General features: G+C 39.0%; 1 protein-coding gene and 1 non-coding gene across 9 annotated transcripts in view; one reads left to right on the top strand and one right to left on the bottom strand.

The window, feature by feature from the left end:
- The window catches only part of LOC105486637 (ribosome biogenesis protein BMS1 homolog), a 56679-nt gene that overhangs the window by 3887 nt on the left and 29806 nt on the right, over positions 1-22986 (top strand). For all 8 annotated transcript variants that reach the window (XR_011608038.1, XR_011608037.1, XR_011608036.1 and 5 more), the window contains exons 4-13: positions 276-355; positions 3407-3595; positions 4685-4827; positions 5548-5669; positions 6012-6199; positions 6906-7045; positions 9010-9770; positions 9961-10062; positions 11012-11169; positions 14621-14702. Coding sequence is in view for 5 of the 8 variants with exons in the window: in XM_071070106.1 (XP_070926207.1) it covers positions 276-355; positions 3407-3595; positions 4685-4827; positions 5548-5669; positions 6012-6199; positions 6906-7045; positions 9010-9770; positions 9961-10062; positions 11012-11169; positions 14621-14702 (1965 nt within the window). In the remaining 3 variants the exon portion in view is untranslated. The remainder of the gene's footprint in view (positions 1-275; positions 356-3406; positions 3596-4684; positions 4828-5547; positions 5670-6011; positions 6200-6905; positions 7046-9009; positions 9771-9960; positions 10063-11011; positions 11170-14620; positions 14703-22986) is intronic.
- LOC139356457 (small nucleolar RNA U13) lies at positions 22727-22830 on the bottom strand. Its single transcript, XR_011608430.1, has one exon. It is a non-coding gene; the product is annotated as a small nucleolar RNA U13 (small nucleolar RNA).

The following is a 22986-nucleotide window of genomic DNA, read 5'->3' as shown; positions in this document are numbered from 1 at the left end:
CATGGAGCCTGTGCAGTCCGAATTTTCCCTGTTTGAGCACTTTTATTCATCTGGGTAGACTTTTGATATTATTTAAATTTAGAACACAGCAAGAAAAACAGAATGGAATTTATTTTATTTTACCAGTTTTTGCCTATAAAAACGAACTTCTGGTACACTCCTGTAAACTTATATGATGTTTTACTGGATGCAGTTAAAAAATGAAACTTAGAGTTGATGGTTAGAGTTTTTTTCAGGATCTTTTTAAAGTAAAATTTTCATCTTTTCACGTATAGGTAAAAAGCGCAGACTCACCATTATTGAATGCGGGTGTGATATTAACATGATGATTGATCTGGCTAAAGTAGCAGATCTGGTAAGTCAGCAGGGGCAGCCTGGGGTGCTGATGGAGACTTAGAGCATCGTGATAGGTTATTTATCCCGTGATGAAAGGAAGAGAGTCCTATGATTATTAAAGGAATCATAGTCATCATCAGTAATACAGTAGATATGATTGAATTGATGATAATAATTATGGTAATAAATGTTGTTATATTAATAATAAAAATGGAATGTGCACAATGAAATGTATTCCAAAATCTAAAAGCAAATCACGGGATAGAGAAAACCTTTAATGAACACAACTAATAAGAGCTCATTAATATGTATACATATATACGTACAAATATATCATAGTAAGTACCATTTTTTCTTGGACTCTTCCTGGCACTGTGCTAACTGCTTTCTACAAATTTAGCTTACATAAATCCTTGATGCACCCTTGAGGTGAGTAGTTATTATCTGTAGTTTACATAAGATGAAATAGAGCCTCCCAGCAGTTAAATAACTTGTGTGAAGATGGGACCCTTGTTCCTGATGGTTCCAGAACCTTCATCCTTAATGATAATGCTAAAGTAAGTACATGAATTGCCCTGAAGAAGTGGTCAGAGTTTAGCAATAAAAAATCTAGACAGTACTCAGTGTATGGAAAATGTACATACTCTTGCATTTATGGAAATGATAATGTTCACTCTTCTGGTATTCTATTAACTTATGTTTTAAATTAGAAAAAATAAAAACAAATTAGCAGAAAAGTAAGCCATATTGATGAGGAAGTGTGGGGTGAGAGATACCTTGGTTTCTTTTAGACAGCTGTTTGGTAACAAAGAGCTACAGATTTTATACTTTGGCCCAGGAATACTCCTAAAATATAAAATAAAAAGTAATACAGATTTTAAAGTTGTGCCATTGTAATGTCAGAAAACTAAATAACATTCAAATTTTGAACATGTAATGCTACTATTAGTAAAAATAAGTGTTATTAATGTAGTGTAAGCTTACTAAATCTTATGTACTTGAAATGATCAAAATAGTTCATAGAAGTCATTTGTTTCTCTTTTATGTAAAATGTAGCAAGTTTCTAATATTAAAGACATACATATTAAGAGATGCCTTTAATTTTATTTTTAATTATTATGGATACATAATAGTTATACATATTTATGGGGTACATGTGGTATTTGATAGAAGCATACAATGTGTGATGATCAAATCAGGGTAATTAGGATATCCATCACCTCAAACATTTATCATTTATTTGTGTTAGGAACATTTCAATTTCATTCTTGTAGTTATTCTGAATTATATAATAAATTGTAGTCCACCCTATTGTGCTGTTGGACACCAGAATTTATTCTGTCTAACTGTATTTTTGTACCTGTTAAGCTTTCCCTCTTTGTCCCTCCCTCCCTGCTCCCCTTCCCAGCCTCTTAACCATCATTGAGAGAGATGCCTATTATGTAAATCTTTTAAAGATTTTTCAAAAGGAACACACACATTTGGTAAAGTACTCTAACTGTAATGCAGGATACGCACAATGTGCATTTTTCTTTTTCCTTGGTGTAACCGCTGGTCATTCAGATCCCTGCAGAGCAGTATCCTTCTAGATGCATATAAACACGCATACCACCCTTTAAAAACACAAATGGTAGCTTATTTTACACACTGTTCTATGCTGTGCTTTTTTCATATAATGTATCTTGGAGGTATATAATAAGTACTGTAACTCTGCCTCCTTTTTAATATAATATTCCATTTTATGGAGGCACCATGATTTATTTAGCGTAGCTTATGTTGATTGCTCTGCTGTGGGTTGTCAAAGCCTCCTGTGTACAGCAAGGCACACACAATACATGAATTTGGGTGTGTACGTGCGTGTGTGGAGTAGGGGAGTAACACTGGCTTAGATGACAAAGACTGGCAGCTGAGGGACTGTTTGTTCCCCGTTCTTCCTGACCTTACAACCAGCTGCTTGCCCCCTGGCACTCTGTGACATTAAATGTAGTGTGAGGATATTCTGCCTGTCCTTTGAGCTGGTCCAGTGTTGCTGGAACGCTGTGCTTGCTGCCTCAGTCTGCAGTGGCAGCTGTGCTTTCTCACAAGCCCACCTTCATATATTCTGTGGTTTCGGATTTTGAGTGTTTCCTAGTTTAATCAAAGATGGGCATTTCTGTTTCCATTTTTCTTTGTTGTTAATTTTAGTTATCTATGCAAAGATAAGAACAGAAATGTTTTTAATACTTAAACTAGAAGTTTCCAGGAATCAATTCTGAAATTATTTTGCATCTTTGAAGCATCTTAAAAGTTAAAAATTGGTCTCATCTGCTTATATTTTCTTACAGACTACCAATCATCATAATCTTACTGTTTTTTTTGACCTAATTCTAAAATGGCAGCTATTTAAAAAAAATTTCTTAACAATTGAGTTATCCAAATTAATATATAAGATAGAGGTTTCCACTGCATACTTCTCAGCAAAAGACAGATTTTTTTTTCTATGAGGAGATTGAAAGAAGAGATTGGTTTTCTGTACATATTTAATATATTTCATTGATTATCACTTTCTTCCCATTCTTTGGATGTCAGAGACCTGTTATTTGGCTTAAAAATACCTTACAGAAAACTTGATTTCCTTAAATTAGAATTTCTTAGGTAAGGGCCAGGTGAGACCCAGCCTTTTCTGAGTTACTTCTCATACATTAAAATTCTTATAATGGAAGTTTGCATCCTAGTGGACATCGTCTTATGATTGGCTTTTAGAGCAAGTCAGAGGGTGGTGGTTTCTCTGTCTGGGTGATGCCTATGTAGTTATTTGATTTAGTCTGGAGTGCGACTTTTCTGTTGAGGGCCAGATAGTAAATATTTTTGGCTTTGTGGATCGTATCTTTTACAGCTACTTAGCTCTGCAGTTGTAGTGCACAGGCAACCATAGACAAAATGTAAATGAATTAATGTGGCTATGTTCCAATAAAACTTTAGTTACAAACACAGGTGATGGGCGGGATTTTGCCCGTGGCCAGTTGCCAACCCCTAGTGTAAGTGGTCTGTTTTGGTAGTTTCTTTGAAAAATGATGTGTTCTGTTTGTAGGTACTGATGCTTATAGATGCCAGCTTTGGGTTCGAAATGGAAACATTTGAGTTTCTAAACATCTGTCAAGTACATGGCTTTCCTAAAATTATGGGAGTTCTCACCCACCTCGACTCCTTCAAGCATAATAAGCAACTGAAGAAAACAAAGAAGCGATTAAAACACAGGTTCTGGACAGAAGTTTACCCGGTAAGAGGAGAAATGATTGTTGGATACTAGCAGTATAATCCTTTTAAAATAGACTGAAGAGGCCGGGCGCAGTGGCTAACACTTGTAATCCCAGCACTTTGCAAGGCAGAGGCGGTGAGATCACTTGAGCCTAGAGTTTTGAGCTCAGGGCAACATGACCAAGCCCCATCTGTACTAAAAATGCAAAAATTAGCCGGGTGTGGTGGTGTGTGCCTGTAATCCCGGCTACTCAGGAGGCTGAGAAGTGAGAATTGCTTGAACCTAGGAGGCAGAGGGTGCAGTGAGCTGAGATCACGCCATTGCACTCCAGCCTGGGTGACAGAGTGAGACTCTTGTCTCAAAAAAATAAGTAAGTAAAAATACTGAAGAGACATTACTAAACGTCTCTCTAGGATTCGCCTCCTGAATTCCGTTTGTGTATGTTCACAGTCCCTGGCCTCCTGAATTCCTTTGTGTGTGTGTGTGTTCACACTCTATGGCCTGCTGAATTCCTTTGTGTGTGTGTTCAGCCTCTGGCCTGCTGAATTCTTTTGTGTGTGTGTGTTCACAGTCTATGGCCTGCTGAATTCCTTTGTGTATGTGTTCAGTCTCTGGCCTGCTGAATTCCTTTGTGTGTGTGTTCAGTCTTCTGGAAGGTTTCCCTCAAGAGAGTGCTTGTTCTGGGCCTCTTGGTGTATCTCATTTGTCTCTGTACCTGCTGCGCCAGGCAGTGTCTGGCTGTTTTGGGGTCGGGACTTTATATAATAGAGTACATCAGAAATTTCTCCTAGTTACAGGACCAGGCACTGCCCCTTCCTTTCTATACTGTTCTGGTCCATCGGCCACAGAACCGTTTCTGTGCTCAGACGCCTCACCCCCCTCTCTTCACCATACTTAGATGGATGCCCCGGCTCAACTGCAGAGCAGTCTGCCTCTGTGGGGTTCTAATAAGTCCTGAAAGAAGCCAGCAAGGCCCTGGAAGCCTGAGGACAGTGGCTTTGCTGGAAGTCTCCCTTCTTAGGATTGCTTCTTGTTTAGAACTTTTATTTTGTTGCAGTATTGATGAGAATTTAATTGAAATTTAATTTTTAATTTTGCTCTAATGTTTAGGGTGCCAAGCTGTTCTACCTTTCTGGAATGGTGCATGGAGAATATCAAAACCAAGAAATCCACAATCTGGGCTGTTTTATTACAGTTATGAAGTTTAGGCCTCTCACATGGCAAACTTCTCACCCTTATGTCCTGGCAGACAGGTAAAAAGTGATTGTAAATTTTTTCTTCTTGGGCCATATATTTCAAAGCTAAAAAGGCTAGAAAAAGAACAGTGATAGGATTTATTTTGTGCCTGTTTGAATAGTGGGGATAGTAGTGTAGTTGATGGGAAATGTCTACTTATATCATTGCTCAAAGATGCTGTGCCTTTGGGAGTAAATTAATTATGAGATGTTTAGGAAAATGGGAGGACTTGGAAGCATTTAAGGCTACATCCTACGTTCAGCCTCAGTTTTGAGTGATGCTGCCTTCGTGCCCGGGTGCTTGAGTCCTTCGTGTGTGCCTTCATGGCCTTCAGTTTCCTTCCTTTGTGCTCTTCCTCATGAGGTTTTCTCAGCCTGGAATACCCTTTTTCCACCTGCCAGAATCCAAGCCACAGTAAAAATCCCAGAGCACAGGCTCACTCTCTTCCAGCAAGGGATTTTCTGAATATGTTCTTCACTCTTCCCCGACCCCAGGTGGATGTCATCTCCCTGTCTGGTGTCTTCTGGAATGAATGTCACTTTCAGCCTAGAGACACAGTTGTGTGCCTGCCCCTTTTCCTCTGGTGGATGGGGAATGGTGCTTCTTTATTTCTGCATTTTCTAGTTTTCTAAATGATGTGCTTAGTGGACAATAGTGTGATGAGTCATTGACACCTGAAAGGAGGTATAGGAACTTTGGCATTCATTTCTGCTGCATGATTGAGTTTATTTTTCTAGGATGGAAGATTTGACAAACCCAGAGGATATCCGAACAAACATCAAATGTGACCGGAAGGTGTCACTTTATGGTTATTTAAGAGGAGCACACTTGAAAAATAAAAGCCAAATTCACATGCCAGGTATTCTCTTGTTGTAGTACATACTAGAATTACACATAGGATTCTTGGGATGACTTCATTTCTCAGGAAAACCGAAAAATGACCAAACAAGGGAAGATGGCCTCGCTGGAGGTTTTTAAAGTAATCCAGATGTGTGTAGGCCTGCAAAGGTGTTATCAAATCCCCTCTTCTCTGACCTCTTGTCTTGTAGCTAGAGGGCCACTGTTCCAGTGTGGCACAATGCCCTTCTTTAGTGTCATGGGTTAAGCCCTTGGACTATGGCTCGTTTTTAACCCCCCAGTCAACAGTAGATACTTCTGACTTCTTGTCAGCTGAAGCTTGCTTTTGGATCCTGTCTTCCAGGGGTAGGAGATTTTGCTGTGAGTGACATCAGTTTCCTCCCAGACCCTTGTGCTCTTCCTGAACAACAAAAGAAGCGCTGTTTAAATGAGAAGGAGAAGCTGGTTTATGCGCCTCTTTCTGGAGTTGGGGGTGTGCTGTATGACAAAGACGCTGTCTATGTTGACCTTGGTGGCAGCCACGGTTTTCAGGTATCGGTGAGATGGGCGTCATTTCTCTGAACTCTCATTATTCTTTCTGAGTCTATTTTTTAATCACAAAAAATAATGTAGTCAGCTTTTATTTATTGAAGATTTTTCTCTTGTACTTATAATAAAGGCCCAAATGCATATTGTAAATATATAGGATAAAAAAAATACTTTTTTTTCATTGTACCAAGCAGAAGAGTCCTGTCCTCCATTCCTCCTTGATCCATGGCCCCAGCGCGGGCCCTGCTGCCATGTGGTGCCTGCATGGCCCATCCCCGTTTCTACAAAATCAGTGTGCTTGCCAGCTCTCATTGGTCTTTTTCTCATTCACAATGGTCTCCTCATTCTGTATTTTAAAGTGGATTTCAAGTATTAATTTCTTAGTTCTGAAGTGGAATTTTATTGGGTTAAAATTAGGGTTATTTTAAAATGTTAGAAGAGCTAGCATTGTTGTAGCATTGGAGCTGAGGTTTTTCTACCTAGGTGTTTAGGTTATCAGGTTACATACTCCCTGAACTTTGGAAAAGTTTAATGGAGATGGGGATCCATTTTAAGCTTTGTTGTAAGGATTTTCTTCTCTGCTTTTTGAGGCATTAAGAAAGGTTCTTAGGAAATGTGTCTAAGATAATTTTGAGAAACTGAATGAAACCAGTGTCTCTCCAGGATCTTTGTGCTTTTCTCACATGCTCTTTCTTGGTGGTCTTGACAGGACAAGGTGGGGCCCACCCATGAGCTGGTCCAGAGTCTCATCTCCACCATCTCTACCATTGATGCCAAGATGGCTTCAAGTCGAGTGACACTGTTTTCTGATTCCAAGCCACTTGGGTCAGAGGATATAGATATTCAAGGGTAAGTCTGCTTTTTTTCTATTTTTAATAAAAAGATGTATTACAGAAGATCATATCACCCATAATTCAGCCATCATAACACATTTTGGTGGGATTCATTCTATGTTGTTTTGTTTTTCTTTGTGTGTGCATGTCTCTGAGGGCTCTTTACTTACCTGACATTACAAGGGAGTCTTTTCTTGAAATAAAATACAGGATGCATTTTTCAACAGACCCCAAATATTCCTCAAATACCACGCCATCTTCCATAGGTTGCCTTTGGTTTTTTAAAAGACGTGAGTCCACTTGGCTTTCTTTTGGTGGCCAAAACACTAGAGCAGAGTCAAGGAGTTTGTGGCTGTCCAGAAGCCACATGCCTTGTCTCTGAAAGTTTTATTTAGATTATGCTGTATTATCTCCCATGGGTAGGTTTCCATGGACGTATGGCTTATGTGAATTATTTTTCAGTCTGGGTTGGGAATTTGTATACCTTTATACATAGTCGATGTTTGCAAAACATTGGTTTTGTTGTATTGATTTATGACTCCCAGTAAAATTTATCTGAAAATTTTGAGATTATCTAGTTTGTAATTTGTTACAATGTGCATAAACTACCTAGCAGAATGCCTGACAGATACGAAGTGTTCGCCGAAAGATCACTCCTTTATAATGAAGTTACTAGCGATTTTCATTTTTGTATATCCTTCTAGTCATCTTTATCTATAAGAATACTCTATTCTACTATAGTTACAGTTAAAATACATAATTTTATTTCTATATTCTGAGCATTTCCTTTTTCTGTACAGTCTTTATGTAGTCACCATTTTGTTATTATTGGTATATTCTTTTTTGTGTGTGTGACAAGATCTTGCTTTGTCTCCCAGGCTAGAGTGCAGTGGTATGATCTGGGCTCACTTCAGCCTTGAACTCCCAGGCTCAAGTGGTCCTCCCGCTTCAGCCCCCCGAGTAGCTGGGACTACAGGAGTGCGCCACCACTCCCAGCTAATTTTTTTTTTTTCTAGAGATTAGGTCTCACTGTGTTTCCCAGGCTGGTCTTGAACTCCTGGGCTCAAGCAATCCTCCTGCCTTAGCCTCCCAAAGTCCTGGGATTACAGATGTGAGGCACTATGCCTGGCCTATTATTGCTATATTCTAACTTATCCATCTCTTTTGGTGTGATTTTCAGTTTTTTCAAATTTATGTTTTCATAATTTTATATATCTTGCTACATTAAATAGCTTCATACAGTTTTCTTTTATACTGTGATTTTAGCCTCCTGATGATTCTTCTCTATCAGATATGACACTGGTGACTTAAAATGGATGTTCTTCCTCTGTCATTCCTCCTACATTTGTTAGCTGGCATTTTTAACAAAGAGCTTTCACTTCTCCCCTTTATTTCCGTATCACTGCTGACTAATGCACTTGCGTTTTGTTCCATGGGTTATTTTCCATCACTATCATTATTCTTCCTGATGCCTATGCTGTCCCAGATTTGGCCGCAGGAGCCTTCAGCCTGTCTCCTGTGTCCTTTCAACTGTCTCTGTTAGTCTTTGAGCATTTCTTACTTTCTGACAGAACAAGAGGATCCAGGCTCATTTTGCCCTCTTTCTGCCTTGGGCCTGGACTCAGCCATTTCTCTTAAGGATCATGTATTTTTAGCTTAGAAATTAATCAGCTTTCAAAAAAATCTACAAAACACTAACTTCCCTTTTGAGCAATTTTTTTCTAAAATTAGATTTTTGTTTTTTAAGGGTTATTCCTTTATTCTCTCTCTTTTTTGAAGTGTGGTGTTAGGGAACCATGTCCGAGTTTGCTTATTAATTCTTCCAATGTTTATCAGATCATTTTTTCCCTATGCTATGTCATCTTAAACAATTCCTTGACATTTTCTGTTTCTTTGTATTTTTCATTGACTGTATTGCCATTTGTAGATTAGCTGATTAATGTACAAATTGAATTATTTTATATTTCCTTGGTAATACAGGCTATTGATGCCAAAGGAGGAAAAACAAATGGACTTAAAAACTGGGCGAATGCGTCGGAAAGCCATTTTTGGAGATGAAGATGAATCTGGAGATAGTGATGATGAAGAAAATGATGAAATATCCGAAGATGACGAGTTGGAAAACGGCTCTAGTGATGAGGAAGCAGAAGAGGAGGAAAATGCTGAGATGACTGATCAGTATATGGCTGGTAAGGGCGTCAAACGATGGAAACTTGAAGAGTTGGAAGAAGACAGTGAAATGGATTTGCCAGCATTTGCTGACAGTGATGATGACCTTGAGAGGAGCTCAGCGGAAGAAGGGGAAGCAGAGGAAGCTGATGAAAGCAGTGAAGAAGAGGACTGCACTGCAGGAGAGGGGGGCATTTCAGGATCAAAGGCTGTTGGAGAAGGTAGTAAAGCAGGGCTGTCGCCAGCTAATCGCCAGAGTGACCGTGTGAATCTGGAGAAGTCTTTGCTGATGAAGAAAGCAGCTCTCCCCACTTCCGATTCTGGGCATTGCACAGCTGAAGAGGCGTTTGCATCTGAAGATGAATCTGAAGAAAGCTCCTCACTCGGTGCAGAGGAAGAGGACTCAGAAAATGAAGAGGCTGTTAGAAAAAAGCTTTCAAAGCCTTCTCAAGTGAGCAGTGGTCAGAAACTGGGGCCAAGGAACTTAATTGATGAGACCAGTGATATAGAAGATTTACTCAAAGAGGAAGAAGATTACAAGGAAGAAAATAATGATTCCAAAAAAACCTCAGGTAAGCTTAAATTTAGTTGGTTGCTGCTATCAACTTGGCTCTCGAAATGGTACCCAATGGAATGTCTCCATTTGGGGGTCTGTTGATTCTGTGATTTTGTTAACTGTTGAAATGCTGCATTGTGGATGGATCTTGAGGGAGGGGAGGCATGTAAACAAGCCTAACTGGAGGTTGGCTTTGGTCGTTTCAGGTGCCCTCAAGTGGAAGGAAGACTTTTCCAGAAAGGCAGCTGAGGCCTTTCTGAGGCAGCAGCAAGCAGCTCCAAACCTCCGAAAGCTTATTTATGGGACAGGTAAAGAATTCTGGCTCAGAGCTGGAAATGTTTTAGTTTCTCTGATTATTTAGATGAGGGAATTGGTTGGAGGATTGGGCTGGTATTGTTGACATCCATAATTGCTGTCCATCACATTTCATGTTTGATGGATGTCTCTAATCATCAGCTTATGAGGACTACACATTGGTCTTATAACGTAGACTTAATGGGTTTGCTGTAAAACTTGATGCAAATGCTGTCCATTGCATTATGTTATGTTCCCTATTTAAAAGTCCTTCATGAGAATTTTTTTGTAGATTAGTGCCAAAAAAATATTTCTGCCCATAAAAATATTTACTTTTTTGCTTTCTGAGAATTAGAACACTGTATAACACATTTTGTTCTCCCTTTTGCCCTTGTCCTCTGATTTTATGCTTTACTAAACTTACCTATATATTCTTTCTGGTAGAATTAATGCAAAAATAAATATATAGTGATGAACTTTACATTGTACTCCCTGGTTACTGCATGGGGAGATCAAGGCCACATGGTGAGACTTTTGGGCTCAGCCCAGTGAATTGGGAAGATTGTTGTATACTGTTTTTCATTCAGGTTTTGTCTAGGTACTCTTAGTGATGAAAGGCTCAATATTCTTTAGCGCTCTTCTTTAGTAATCTAAAACTCAGCCTTTAAATGTCCCTTCCCTCCCTCCACCGCCAATATTCTCACTCCTTCTCAGCCTCTTAGCTGCTGCCGTGCAGGAGCGCAGGAGCCCCACACATGTACAGCAATAGCTTCCTGGCTCTCTTAATCTGTGACTGCCCTGCCCTCTCAATGCCTAACTCATATGTGGCTATTGCCATACCCATCACAGACAGAGGCCCTCAGTTCCTGAGTTCGAAGACTCATGGCCTAACTGGTTAAAAATGATGGGTCTTCTAGGGCTGTAGTTTTTGTTCTCACTTTTCTACCATGGTGTCCTCTTTAGTGGCAGAAGATAATGAAGAAGAAGATGGTGATACCCAAGAAGAGCTTGGAGGGTTGTTTCGTGTCAACCAGCCTGACAGAGAGTGTAAGCATAAGGCTGACTCTTTGGACTGTTCTAGATTTCTTGTGGAGGCCCCCCATGACTGGGATTTAGAGGAGGTAAGGCTGGGTAGTACATTTGATTTATTAGAGAATTAGAGAATTGTTCTAGAATAAGATTATCTGATGTCAATATTGCTTACCTGTTGTTGGCTTCTCATTTTTACAGGATTACAGGTCATTCTTCCAGATATTGCAGTGGGCACTTCATGCATCCTAAACAGTAACATGTTCTGAGTTTAGTTAGACCATGTACGTGGCCCACGGAGGACAGGTTCAGCTTCCAGTGTGGACAGTAGTGTGCATCTTTATTTTGAAGCATCACACATAAGTTTTTATACATCAGATGTATTTTGTGTCTTATCACTAGGATATACGTAGCACCCTTGAGTTAACATTTATAGTTTCTGCTGTTTGTAAGCATAGAGAAATCTGTGATACCTGTAAATGTTCTTCCTGCAGCTCACCACTTTGTAATCACACTGGAATTCATTTAGTACTCAAACTCACCACAGCTCACCCTCCTCTGAGACCTCTTCTCTTTCTCTCTCTCTCTTTTTGAGATATGGTCTTGTTCGGCAGCCCAGGCTGGAGTGTAGTGGCACAAGCCTACACTCAATGCACAAGTGACTCAATGCAGCCGCAGCCTCCTGGGCTCAAGAGATCTTCCCATCTCAGCCTCCAGAGTAGCTGGGACTATAGGCATGAGCCACCAGGCCTGATTAATTTTTGCATTTTTTGTAGAGATAATGTTTCACCATGTTGAGCTACTTTCGAACTCTGGGTTCGCGTGATCTTCCTGCCTTGGAACCTCCCAGAGTGCTGGGATTACAGGAGTGAACCATCGCGCCAGCCCCTTTCTCTGTATTCCCTTCTGGAATATTCTGATCTTCCAAAGGCTGCCTTCTCTTTTGTCAATTCAGTTTGGCTTAGATGTCACTTCTCACAGAGGCCCAATTGCTATCATACTGCCTATTGTAATTTGCCAGATAACACTTAGTGCACTTTATGAGATTTTATTTAACCATTTTTTATGGTGAAATTTAATACAGATATAGAAAACCACGTAAAAACAATTGTTTAGCTTAATGGGTTGCCAGAAGGTGAATACCCCTGTACTCAACACTCAGGCTGGGAAATCAAGCTTTGCTGCTCAATTGTGACACCAGCCACAGTCCCCTTCCTCCCTGTAGAAGGAGGTGTGGTCCAGCCTCTTAAGGTGATGCGTTCCTTTTCTTCCTGGTTTCTTCCTCCATGCTTCTATAAGCATCACAGTTTACTTTTACCTGATTTTCCTTACTGTTTTTCAGTCTTATCTTTTAACATTTTTAGTGAACAGTCTTTCCTTCCCATTTCTTTTTTTGGTTACATTTTATTTAATAAACCAAGTCTTTGGTCTGTAGAGTTTCTTGTATTCTGGACTTTGTGGATTGCTTTGCATCCCTCTGCAGTTTCACAGGCCCTCCTGTATTTCCTGTGAGTGGGTACTGAGCAATACTAATAGAACTTCTGTGATGAGCGGAATGTATATCTGAGCTGTGGGTTGTGGCTACTTGTGGCTACTAAGCTCTTTAAATGTGGCTAATGAGACTGGAGAACTAAATTTTAAATTTTATTTAATCTTTGTTAAGATTAATTTAAATAGCCACGTATTTGTAGTTACCCTGTAGACAAAACATCTAGTGGTTGGACAGGATTTAAATTTGATTTTTATTTTTCAGCAAAACTGCTTCCTAAGTGGTGGTGTTTTCTCATTAGGAGGCGCATAAAGACTGGTTGTGTCCTTTTAATGATGTTAGATGTTATCAGTTGTTGGTGCTCAATGCCTAGAACCATCAATTTCTTAAGAACGTAGAGTGGTGATGTTCTATTCAATCATTTCTCTTTATGTATTAGCTGTAATACTTTAAAGAGAAACTTTTCTACTATTTGGTTATTCACTTCCATGTATGTAGGGTAAATGCTTGATTTTTTTTTTTTTTTTTTTTTTTTGAGACGGAGTTTCTCTCTGTCACCCAGGCTGGAGTGCAGTGACACGATCTTGGCTCACTGCAAGCTCTGCCTCCCAGGTTCATGCCATTCTTCTGCCTCAGCCTCCCAAGTAGCTGGCCCTACAGGCTCCCGCCACCATGCCTGGCTAATTTTTTTTGTATATTTAGTAGAGATGGCGTTTCACCATGTTGGTCAGGCTGGCCTCAAACTCCTGACTTTGTGATCCACCTGCCTTGGTCTCCCAAAGTGCTGGGATTACAGGAGTGAGCCACTGCTCCCAGCCCATGCTTGATTTTTTAATCAGTTTTTGGAGTGATTCTCCAAAGGATACTTGTTTGTGAGTATCACTGTGATATCATGGATATAAATGTAGTTGATGTGCCTTGTGCTCCTGCACCTGTTATCTGTTATTGAAGCTCCTCTTTATCCCACCTGTGGCCTGTGAGCGTCTGTGCACACCAGCTCCTGAGTCCTTGTGTTACAATCGTAGTCGTTCTGGATCAATTCTTGCTCTGTGATATGAGAGAGCACTTGGAATCACCCATAAGAAGTCCTGATTTCTTTTAGTACAAAATGGTATTTCAACATGACAGCCTAGGCATAGGAATGCTTACTGCCATGAGTTGGTCATTACTTCTAGGCCTTCTCAGCTACCCGAACCAGGAGAGTTCTTATAGATATTTCCAGTTCACATTCAGGACTACATCCTATTCATTCTTCCACTGGAGAATTATTCCCTGGTTGAATCAGAAGATGATGAAATTAGAGAATCGCATAATTATTCATTTGCTTTATACTCTCTCATTTCTCTTTTCAAAAGTGACTGTGCCATTTTACTTACTCACTGGCACTGTATGTGGGTTCCAGTTTCACCACTTCTTCACCAGCACTTGTTATTATCTGTCTTTTTGATTATAGCCATCCTAGACAGGGTGAAATTGTGTCTCATAGTATTGACTTGCATTTCCCTGATAATGATGTTGAACATCTTTTCATGTGCTTATTGGCTATTTGTATATATTCTTCATATTGTTTGCCCATTTCAAAAATTAAATTACTTAGTTGTATGCGTTGTTTATATATTCTGGATATAAGTCCCTTATCAGATACATAATTTACAAATATCTTCTCCCGTTTTATAGGAATTAAGTTTTCAAACAGACAGGTTTAGATTAACAAATAGCAAGACCAACTTTGTAAACTACTGTCTCATTGCATCGCCTTAGAAACCTTAATACAATTGAAAATTAGTTGAATTAGTAATTATCTGTTTGTTTACTTACGAGGTTAGTAGACTAGTAGTATTTAATACTTTCCCTATCTGCTGCTTAATGTGTTTTATCTCTGTGGTTATACTGTCTCCATCAAAGGTAAAGTTATTTCCTGGGCTCATTTGGAATGAGAATATTCATGAAGGTGGGAAATATTTAAAGGCAAGTCGTTGCCTACTGCCATTTCTTAGAGTTGTTTTGCTGAGTGATTGGAACATCTCACCTAAGTGCTGACTTTTCTGCGTAAGGTTATGAACAGTATCAGAGATTGCTTCGTGACTGGAAAGTGGGAAGATGATAAAGATGCAGCCAAGGTCTTAGCAGAAGATGGTAAGTGAAGAGCTGGGTTCTTCAGGAAGACTGGCTTCTCTAAACTTTATTTTCTTCTGTATCTTAGACAATAGTCAAATTGAAAATCATAGTCACTTGTGAAATGCTTTGGGGAATTCAGACAGGAGTAATGAGCCAGGTAATATTCCAGATTTTCCTTTTATGATGATGTTATTTTCTCAGTTGGCTAACTGATTTACTACATATGGACCTTAAAAGTGAGAAACTTTCCATAAATTTTAGTCATGTGTTTGTTAAAAATAGATTTTGTGTGATGTGAAAAATACATACAAATGGCATTTATGTTTTTCTTTTCATAATAAAGGTAGTATGCATTGTAGAAAATTTAGAATGAAAAGCACATAACATACCAGAATTCTACTAACCCTTAAAAAACCTTCGTTAACCTCTTCAGTAGTTTCCTTCTAGTCATTTAAAAATCATGTGTATAAACCTTTTTAGTTGTACTTTATATAATTTTTGGCAGGAGGATTGCTTAAGTGATGTACTTTATATAAATTTTGTCATTAAATTTTTTCAAAGATTTCATATTTATTATTTAAATATCATACCATTATTGAAGTCATAGTTTTTTCAATATCTAAGTAGTTTTGTACTTTGCTCATTTTATAAAGAACTCCACACTGAACAACTTTGAAATAATTCTTGGCTCAGGCTTTTTATTTTCATAAGATAGATTCATAAGTGTTATAATTGAGTCATTTTTATGGATTACAACTGCCACATGGTTTCTTGGAAGGTCATTCTTTTCGTTTTGTCTTGAGACAGGATCTCGCTCTGTTACCCAGGCTGGAGTGCTTTGGTGTGGTCATGGCCCACTGCAGCCTCAGCGTCGCAGACCCAAGCCTCCTGAGTAGCTAGGACTACAGGCTTGCATCACTACACCCAGCTAATTTTAAATTTTTTTGTATAGACAGTCTTTTTATGTTGCCCAGGCTGGTCTCAAACTCCTAGGCTTAAGAGATCCTCCTGCCTCAGCCTCCTAAGTAGCTTGAACCACAGATGTATACCACCATGCCTGGCTAATTTTTAAATAGTTTGTACAGATGGGGGTCTTGCCATGTTGCCTAGGCTGGCCTTGAATTCCTGGGCTTAAGCAATCCTCGCACCTTACCTCGCACCTTAGCCTTCCAAAGTGCTGGGATTATAGGCATGAGCCACTGTGACTAGTCTGTAGTATGTGAATGTATTCTTTATATATATATATATATATATATATATATATATATATATATATATATTTTGTCTGGACTTTCAGGTTAATATCATTGATCTCTGTTGGTTCATTTATTATTACTATAATTTAGTACTCTATGTAGCTTTATCATGTTATTAAGACCCCAGTTATTAAAACTGTGTCTCAACAGTTTCTTTCTCTTTTTATTCTGCTAGGGGCTTTTTTTTTTTTTTTTTTTTTTTTTTTTTTTTTTTGAGACGGAGTCTCACGCTGTTGCCCAGGCTGGAGTGCAGTGGCGCGATCTCGGCTCACTGCAAGCTCCGCCTCCCGGGTTCCCGCCATTCTCCTGCCTCAGCCTCCTGAGTAGCTGGGACTACAGGCGCCCGCCACCGCACCCGGCTAATTTTTTGTATTTTTAGTAGAGACGGGGTTTCACTGTGGTCTCGATCTCCTGACCTTGTGATCCGCCCGCCTCGGCCTCCCAAAGTGCTGGGATTACAGGCTTGAGCCACCGCGCCCGGCCCAACTAGGGGCTTTTTTAAGCATTCTCCTGACTATTCTCACTTGCTTATTGTTTTTTCCACAGGAACTTGAGAATCGTCTTTTGTTTTCAAAAGAAAGTGTGGTGGGTTTCTTTTTTAATCACTTTAGTGAGGTATAATTGATGGTAAACTACAGTGTTTAAAGTGTACAATTTGATAAACTTTAATATGTGAGTATACCGTCGCCACAATCAAAATAATGAACACATTTATCACCCTCACAGTTTACACCACTGTGTAACCCTCCATCCTGTCCTCTTCCATCGCCAGGTACATTCAGCTGCCTTGTGTCACTATTCAGTAGGTTGTGCCCTTTAGAATTTATTCGAAATGGGATCCTACAATATGTGCTCTTTTCTGTCTGACTTCTTTTACTCAGCATGATTATTTCAAGATTCATCCATGCTGTTGCATCTTTATTTCTTTTTGTTGGCTAATGGGTAGTCCATTGTATGATGTATAGCAATTTATTTATCTGTTAACCTGTTAATAAACAATTATTTCCAGGTTTTGGCTCTTATGAGTAAGGCTGCTGTGAACATTTTTGTAGAAGTCTTTATATGAACCACTTTTATTTCTTTTGGGTAAATAAGTAGTTCAGAATGGACTAAATGGGTCATATGATAGGTACACATTTAATTTTTTAAGAAATTACCCAACTGTTTTCTAAAGTGTTTACACCATTTTCCATTGCCACTATAACTTTATGTGACTTCTGGTTGCTTCACTCTACATCTTTGCCAGTACCTGGTAGTATCAGTCTTTTTAAATTGTAGGCTTTCTTTTAGGCATAGAGTGGTATCTTGAAGTTTTAGTGACTAATGGTTTTGGGCATTTTTCCATGTGCTTATTTGCCATCTGTGTCTTCTTTGATGAAATATCTGTCCAAATCTTTTGCACATTATTTTAATTGGGTTGAATTCTAAGAAATTTTATGTATTTTTGATACAAATTCTGTATGACATGTGATATGCAATTATTTTTGCCTAGTGTGTGCCTTGTCTTTTCTGTTTTTAATAGTGTTTTTCACAGAGCAAAGTATTTAATTTTGGTGTAGGTCAATTTATCAAAACAATTTTTTTCGGGGGGAATGGAGTCTTGCTCTGTCTCCCAGAGTGCGATGCGATCTCAGCTAACTGCAACCTCTGCCCACTGGGTTCAAGCTGTCCTCCTGCCTCAGCCTCCCAAGTAGCTGGGATTACAGGCGCCCGCCATCATGCCTGCCTAATTTTTGTATTTTTAGTAGAGATGGGGTTTTGCCATATTGGTCAGGTTGGTCTTGAACTCCTGACCTCAGGTGATCCACCCGCCTCAGCCTCCCAAAGTGCTGGGATTACAGGCATGAGCCACTATGCCCTGCCCAAAATTTTCTCTTATGGACTGTGCTTTTGATAGTGTATGAAAGAAATCGTTGCCTCACCCAACGTCACAAATTGTCTCATATATTCTATAAGTCTTATAGTTTCAGGTTTTACATTTAGGTCTATAATTCTTTTTGAGTTAATTTTTTTATAGGGTGTTAGGTATGGATTTAGGTTCCTTTTGACATATTGATATCCACTTTTCCCAGCACCTTCTGCTGATAAACTATTTTTTTCCCTATTGAATTGCCCTGTATTGGTTGGCCATATTATGGGTGCATATTTCTGGGCTCTCTGTTCTGTTCCATTGATATATTTGTTTATTTTTATACCAATACCAACACTGTCTCTGTTACTTACAGCTTTATAATTAGTCTTGGAATTGGGTAGTTTTTAACTTTAGGTAGTTTTTCAAACTTTAGTCTCCTTTTCAAAATTGTTTTGGTTAATCTAGGTTCTTTGCATTTTCATATAAATTTTAAGATGAACATGTCAATTGCTATAAAAAAGCCCACTGCAATTTTGATTGGGATTTCATGGAACTTGTAAACAATTTGGGAAAATTGACATCTTAACCACATTGAGTTTTCTGATCTATGAACATAGTAACTCTCCATTTATCTTGTTCTTTACTTTCTCTCAGCAAGGTTTTCAGGATTCAGGTCTTATATCACTGTCAGCAATTTATTTTCATATCTACTTGTATTTATGTATGGCTAATATATAAGAAATGCAGTTGATTTTTTTATATTGGTCTTGTATCCTGCAATCTTGCTAAATTACTTGTTAGTTCTTTTTTTTTTTTTTTTGAGACAGAGTCTCGTTCTGTCACCCAGGCTGGAGTGTAGTGGCATGATCTCAGCTCACTGCAGCCTCTGCCTTCCAGGTTCAAGCAATTCTCGTGCCCCAGCCTCGCGAGTAGCTGAGATTACAGGCAGCCACTACCACGCCTGGCTAGTTTTTTTATTTTTAGTAGAGACGGGGTTTTACCACGTTGGCCAGGCTAGTCTGAAACTCCTGACCTCAAGTGTGTGTTTGGAGGGGAGGGGTAAACTTTGACTAAACAGTATTCATGGTTTTCTAAGTAAATACTTCTTACTACCCCAAGGATTCTTTTTTTTTATGCTGCTTTTTCTCCTGTTCTGCCTGGGCTTCCAAGTTCTGCTTTGACCTTTCACCCTGGTCCAATCTCATATGGTTCCCCCAGTTTCTGTGCGGGATGGTTCTGGGAGCCAAGCAGGATTCTCTTTATCTACAGAAAGGCTGAGATAGATCCCAGTGGTTTTACTTTCTTTCTTTCCTATCTGGATGACTTAATTTTTCTTGCCTTACTGCCCTGGCCTAAACTTCCAGGACAGTGTGGGTTAGAAGTCAAAGTAAACATCCTTGCTTTGTCCTGATTTTGCTTATTTTCCACGTGAACTTAAGAATCGCCTTTTCTGGCTGGGCGCAGTGGCTCACGCCTATAATCCTAGTACTTTGGGAGGCCGAGGCAGGCAGATCACGAGGTCAGGAGTTTGAGATCAGCCTGGCCTGGTGAAAGCCTGTCTCTACTAAAAATATAAAAATTAGCTGAGCATGGTGGCACATGCCTATAATCCTAGCTACTCAGGAGGCTGAGGCAGGAGAATTCCTTGAACCCAGGAGGCGGAGGTTGCAGTGAGCTGAGGTCGCGCCACTGCAGTCCAGCCTGGGCAACAGTGCGAGACTCCGTCTCAGAAAAAAAAAAAAAAGAATCACCTTTTCTATTTCCAAAAGAAAAGTTTGTGGTACGTTTTTTCCTAATTAAACTTTTAAGTTTGAAGTAATTGTAGATTGACATGCACTTGTAAGAACGAATACAGAGAGATCTCCTGTATCTTATACTATAGCACTATCTATATATATGTACTGTGTATACTGTGTGTACTGTAATACAAGGTCATAGCCTGGATGCCAACATTGATACAATCTGCTGATCCTCTGTAGATTTTTCCAGTTTTACCTGTGTGTGTGTGTTTTACGTTTGTGTGTATATACTTCTGTGCTCTTTTATCACATGTGTAGGTTTGTGTGTCTACCAACAGTTAAGATACAGAGCAGTTCCATCACAAGAATCGCTTGTATTGCTGTTTTATAAACACACCCACGCCCCTGCTGTTCCCCAGCCCCCAGTTCCTTCCCTTGTGAACCATAATGTGTTTTCTGTTTCTACAATTTTGTCATCTTCAAGAATGTTAAATAAACAGAATAATACAGCCTATAACCTTTTGTGAGGGGCTTTTTTTCACTCAGCATAATTTCCTGGAGATCCATTCAAGTTGGTACATATACCACAGTTCATTCCTTTTTATTGCTGAGTAGTGCTGCATTATGTGGATGTACCGGTTTGTTTAACCATTCATCTAAGATCAAGCTGGATTGTTTTCAGTTTGTTTTGTTTTGTTTTCTGACAGGGTCTTGCTCTGATGCCCAGTCTGGGTGCAGTGGTGTGGTATTGGCTCACTGTAGCCTCGACCTCCTAGGCTCAAGTAATCTTCCCACATCAGCACCCCCAAGGAGCTGGGACTACAGGCATGCACCACCGTGCCTGGCTAATATTTTTTTATTTGTTTGTTTGTTTTATAGAGACAGGATCTTGCTGTGTTGCTCAGGCTGGTCTTGAACTCCTGGCCTATTTTCAATTTTTGCCTGTTAGAATTGAGCTACTATGAACATTTGTATACAGGTTTTTGTGTAAATATGCACTTCCCATTTTTCTGGGAAATAAATGCCCAATAATGCAATTGCTGGGTCATATGGTAATTGCACAGTTTCATAGGAGACTGCCAGAGTAGTTGGGCCATTTGATGTTTCTACCAGCAATTATGTGAGTGATCCAATTTCTTTACATCCTTGCCAATGTGTGGTGTTCTCGTTGTTTATTCTCTAGCTAGTCTAATAGGTATGTGATATTTCATTGTGGTTTTAAGTTACACTTCCCCAGTGGCTAATAATGGTGAGCATTTTTTCATGCGTTTATTTGCATTTTTATATCTTCTATACAGATAAAAAATGTCTGGGGATGTCTTTTTTTTTGCACTTTTAAAAATTGGGTTGCATTGGGTACTGTGAGTTCATTATATATTTAACTCCATTGTCAGATGTGTGATTTGCAGATACTTCTCCTAGTCTGTAGTTTTCATTTTCTTAACGGGGCCTTTCACAGAGCAAAAGTTTTTATTTTTGATGAAATCCAATTTGCCAGTTTTTTTGTTTTTTGTTTTAGAGAATATGAAACTTGTATCAAGTCTGGGAATTATTTCCTATTCTTTGATCCTGAAGTTTTTCTCCTATGTTGTTTTCTAAAAGTTTTACAGTATTTTTTGTTTTCTCTTTACACCCATGATCTATTTTGATTTTTTCATTTTATAAGATATGAGGCTTAGGTCGAGGTTTGTATTTTCGCCTGCGGTTGAATAATTTTTCTAGCACCATTTATTTTATTGAATTGCTTTTGACTTTTGTAAAAAGTTAGTTGAGCATCTTTGTGTGAATCTGTTTCTGGGTTCTCTTGTATTCCACTGACTTCATGTATCAATCCTTTGGCCAGTACGACCCTTGCTGTCTAGGTTCCTGTAGCTTTATAGTGAGTGTTACTGTTGAGTAGAGTGACTCCTCTTACTTTATTCTTCTTTTTCAAGATTGGTTAAGCTATCCCAAGGCTTGTGACTTTCCATATAAATTTTAGAATAAACTTGTTTATGTCTACAACAACTTAGCTGGGATTTTGATAGGGATTGCATTAAACCATAGATCAGTTTGAGGGGAGAATCTTTTTCTATTTTGAGTATTAAAATATATGAACACAGTATATTTATTCATTTTAGTTTTTTATTTCTTTCATCAGTATTACAATTTTCAGCATACTGGTTGAGAATATGTTTTGATAAGTTTAGACCTAAGTATTTCATTTTGATTGATTTTCATTTGTTTATCTTTTATCCTACTAAACTCATTTATTAGTTGTAGAAGGATTTTGTTTTGTTTCGTCTTTGTAGATTACCTGGTATTGTCTACACAGACAGTTGTGTAGAAAACATAGAGACAGTGTTATTTCTTTATTTTCAACCTGTATGGCTTTATGGCTTTTCCTTCTTTTTTTTTTTTTTTAATTAAATTTTTTGGGGGTAGTGATGGGGTCTCACTATGTTGCTCAGACTGCTCTCAAACTCCTGAACTCCAGTGATCTGCCTGCCTCAGCCTCCCAGAGTGCTGGGATTATAGGCGTGAGCAACCACACCCGGCCTTCTTTCTGTTTTAAATTTTTCTGCCTTAATTCAGTGACTGGACTTTTAGTACAATGTGGAGTAAGAGTGCTGGGAGTGGACTTCCTATGTTGTTCCCAGTCTTTTCACTGTTATTTATTTATTGTCATGATTGGATGTTGAATTTTGTCTAATGCCTTTTGGTGTCAGTTGATATGATCATCTGGATATGGGTTTCATTCTTTACTCTTTTGATATAGATTACACTGATCCTTTTATTTTTTGAGACACAGCCTTCCTCTGTCACCCAGGCTGGAGTACAGTGGTGCGATCATGGCTCACTGCAGCCTTGACCTCCTGTGCTTCAGTGATCCTCCTTCCTCCACCACCCAAGTAGCTGGGACTACACTTGTGTGCTATCATGCCTGGCTAATTTTTTTTTTTTTTTTTTGTAGAGCCGGGTCTTACTGTGTTGCCTAGGCTGGTCTTGGCTTCAAGGGAACTCTTGGCTTCAAGGGGTCCTGCCACTTCAGCCTCCCAAGCATTAGGTTTACAGGCAGGAGCCATCGCATCTGGCTTGATTAATTTTTTGAATGTCAAAGCAGTCTTGTATTCCTGGAATAACTCTCACTCGATCATGAATGAAAATGAAGATACAACATATGGAAATATGTGTGTTCTTTGTTTTTTCTTTTCATGTCAGATGGTTAATGTGCTAATGTTGTAACAAGGGTCAAGGGTGGCATATCCCACATATATGCATGAATACCCAGTCATCACACTTATGAACTATGAAAAGATCGCCATGTGAAAATTTTTAAACAAATCTTTTTATGTGTTGTTGGATTCCATTTGATAGTATTTTGTTGAGGACTTTTTCATTCATGAGCGATATTGGTCTGTGGGTTTTTTGTTTTGTTTTGTTTTTTCTTTTTGTGGGGGTACTGTCTTCATCTG

Source organism: Macaca nemestrina, chromosome 9, assembly GCF_043159975.1.
Source record: "Macaca nemestrina isolate mMacNem1 chromosome 9, mMacNem.hap1, whole genome shotgun sequence".
NCBI classification, from domain to species: Eukaryota; Metazoa; Chordata; class Mammalia; order Primates; family Cercopithecidae; genus Macaca; species Macaca nemestrina.
The sequence above is the reverse complement of the archived record's forward strand: the minus strand, read 5'-3'. Positions and strand labels throughout refer to the sequence as shown.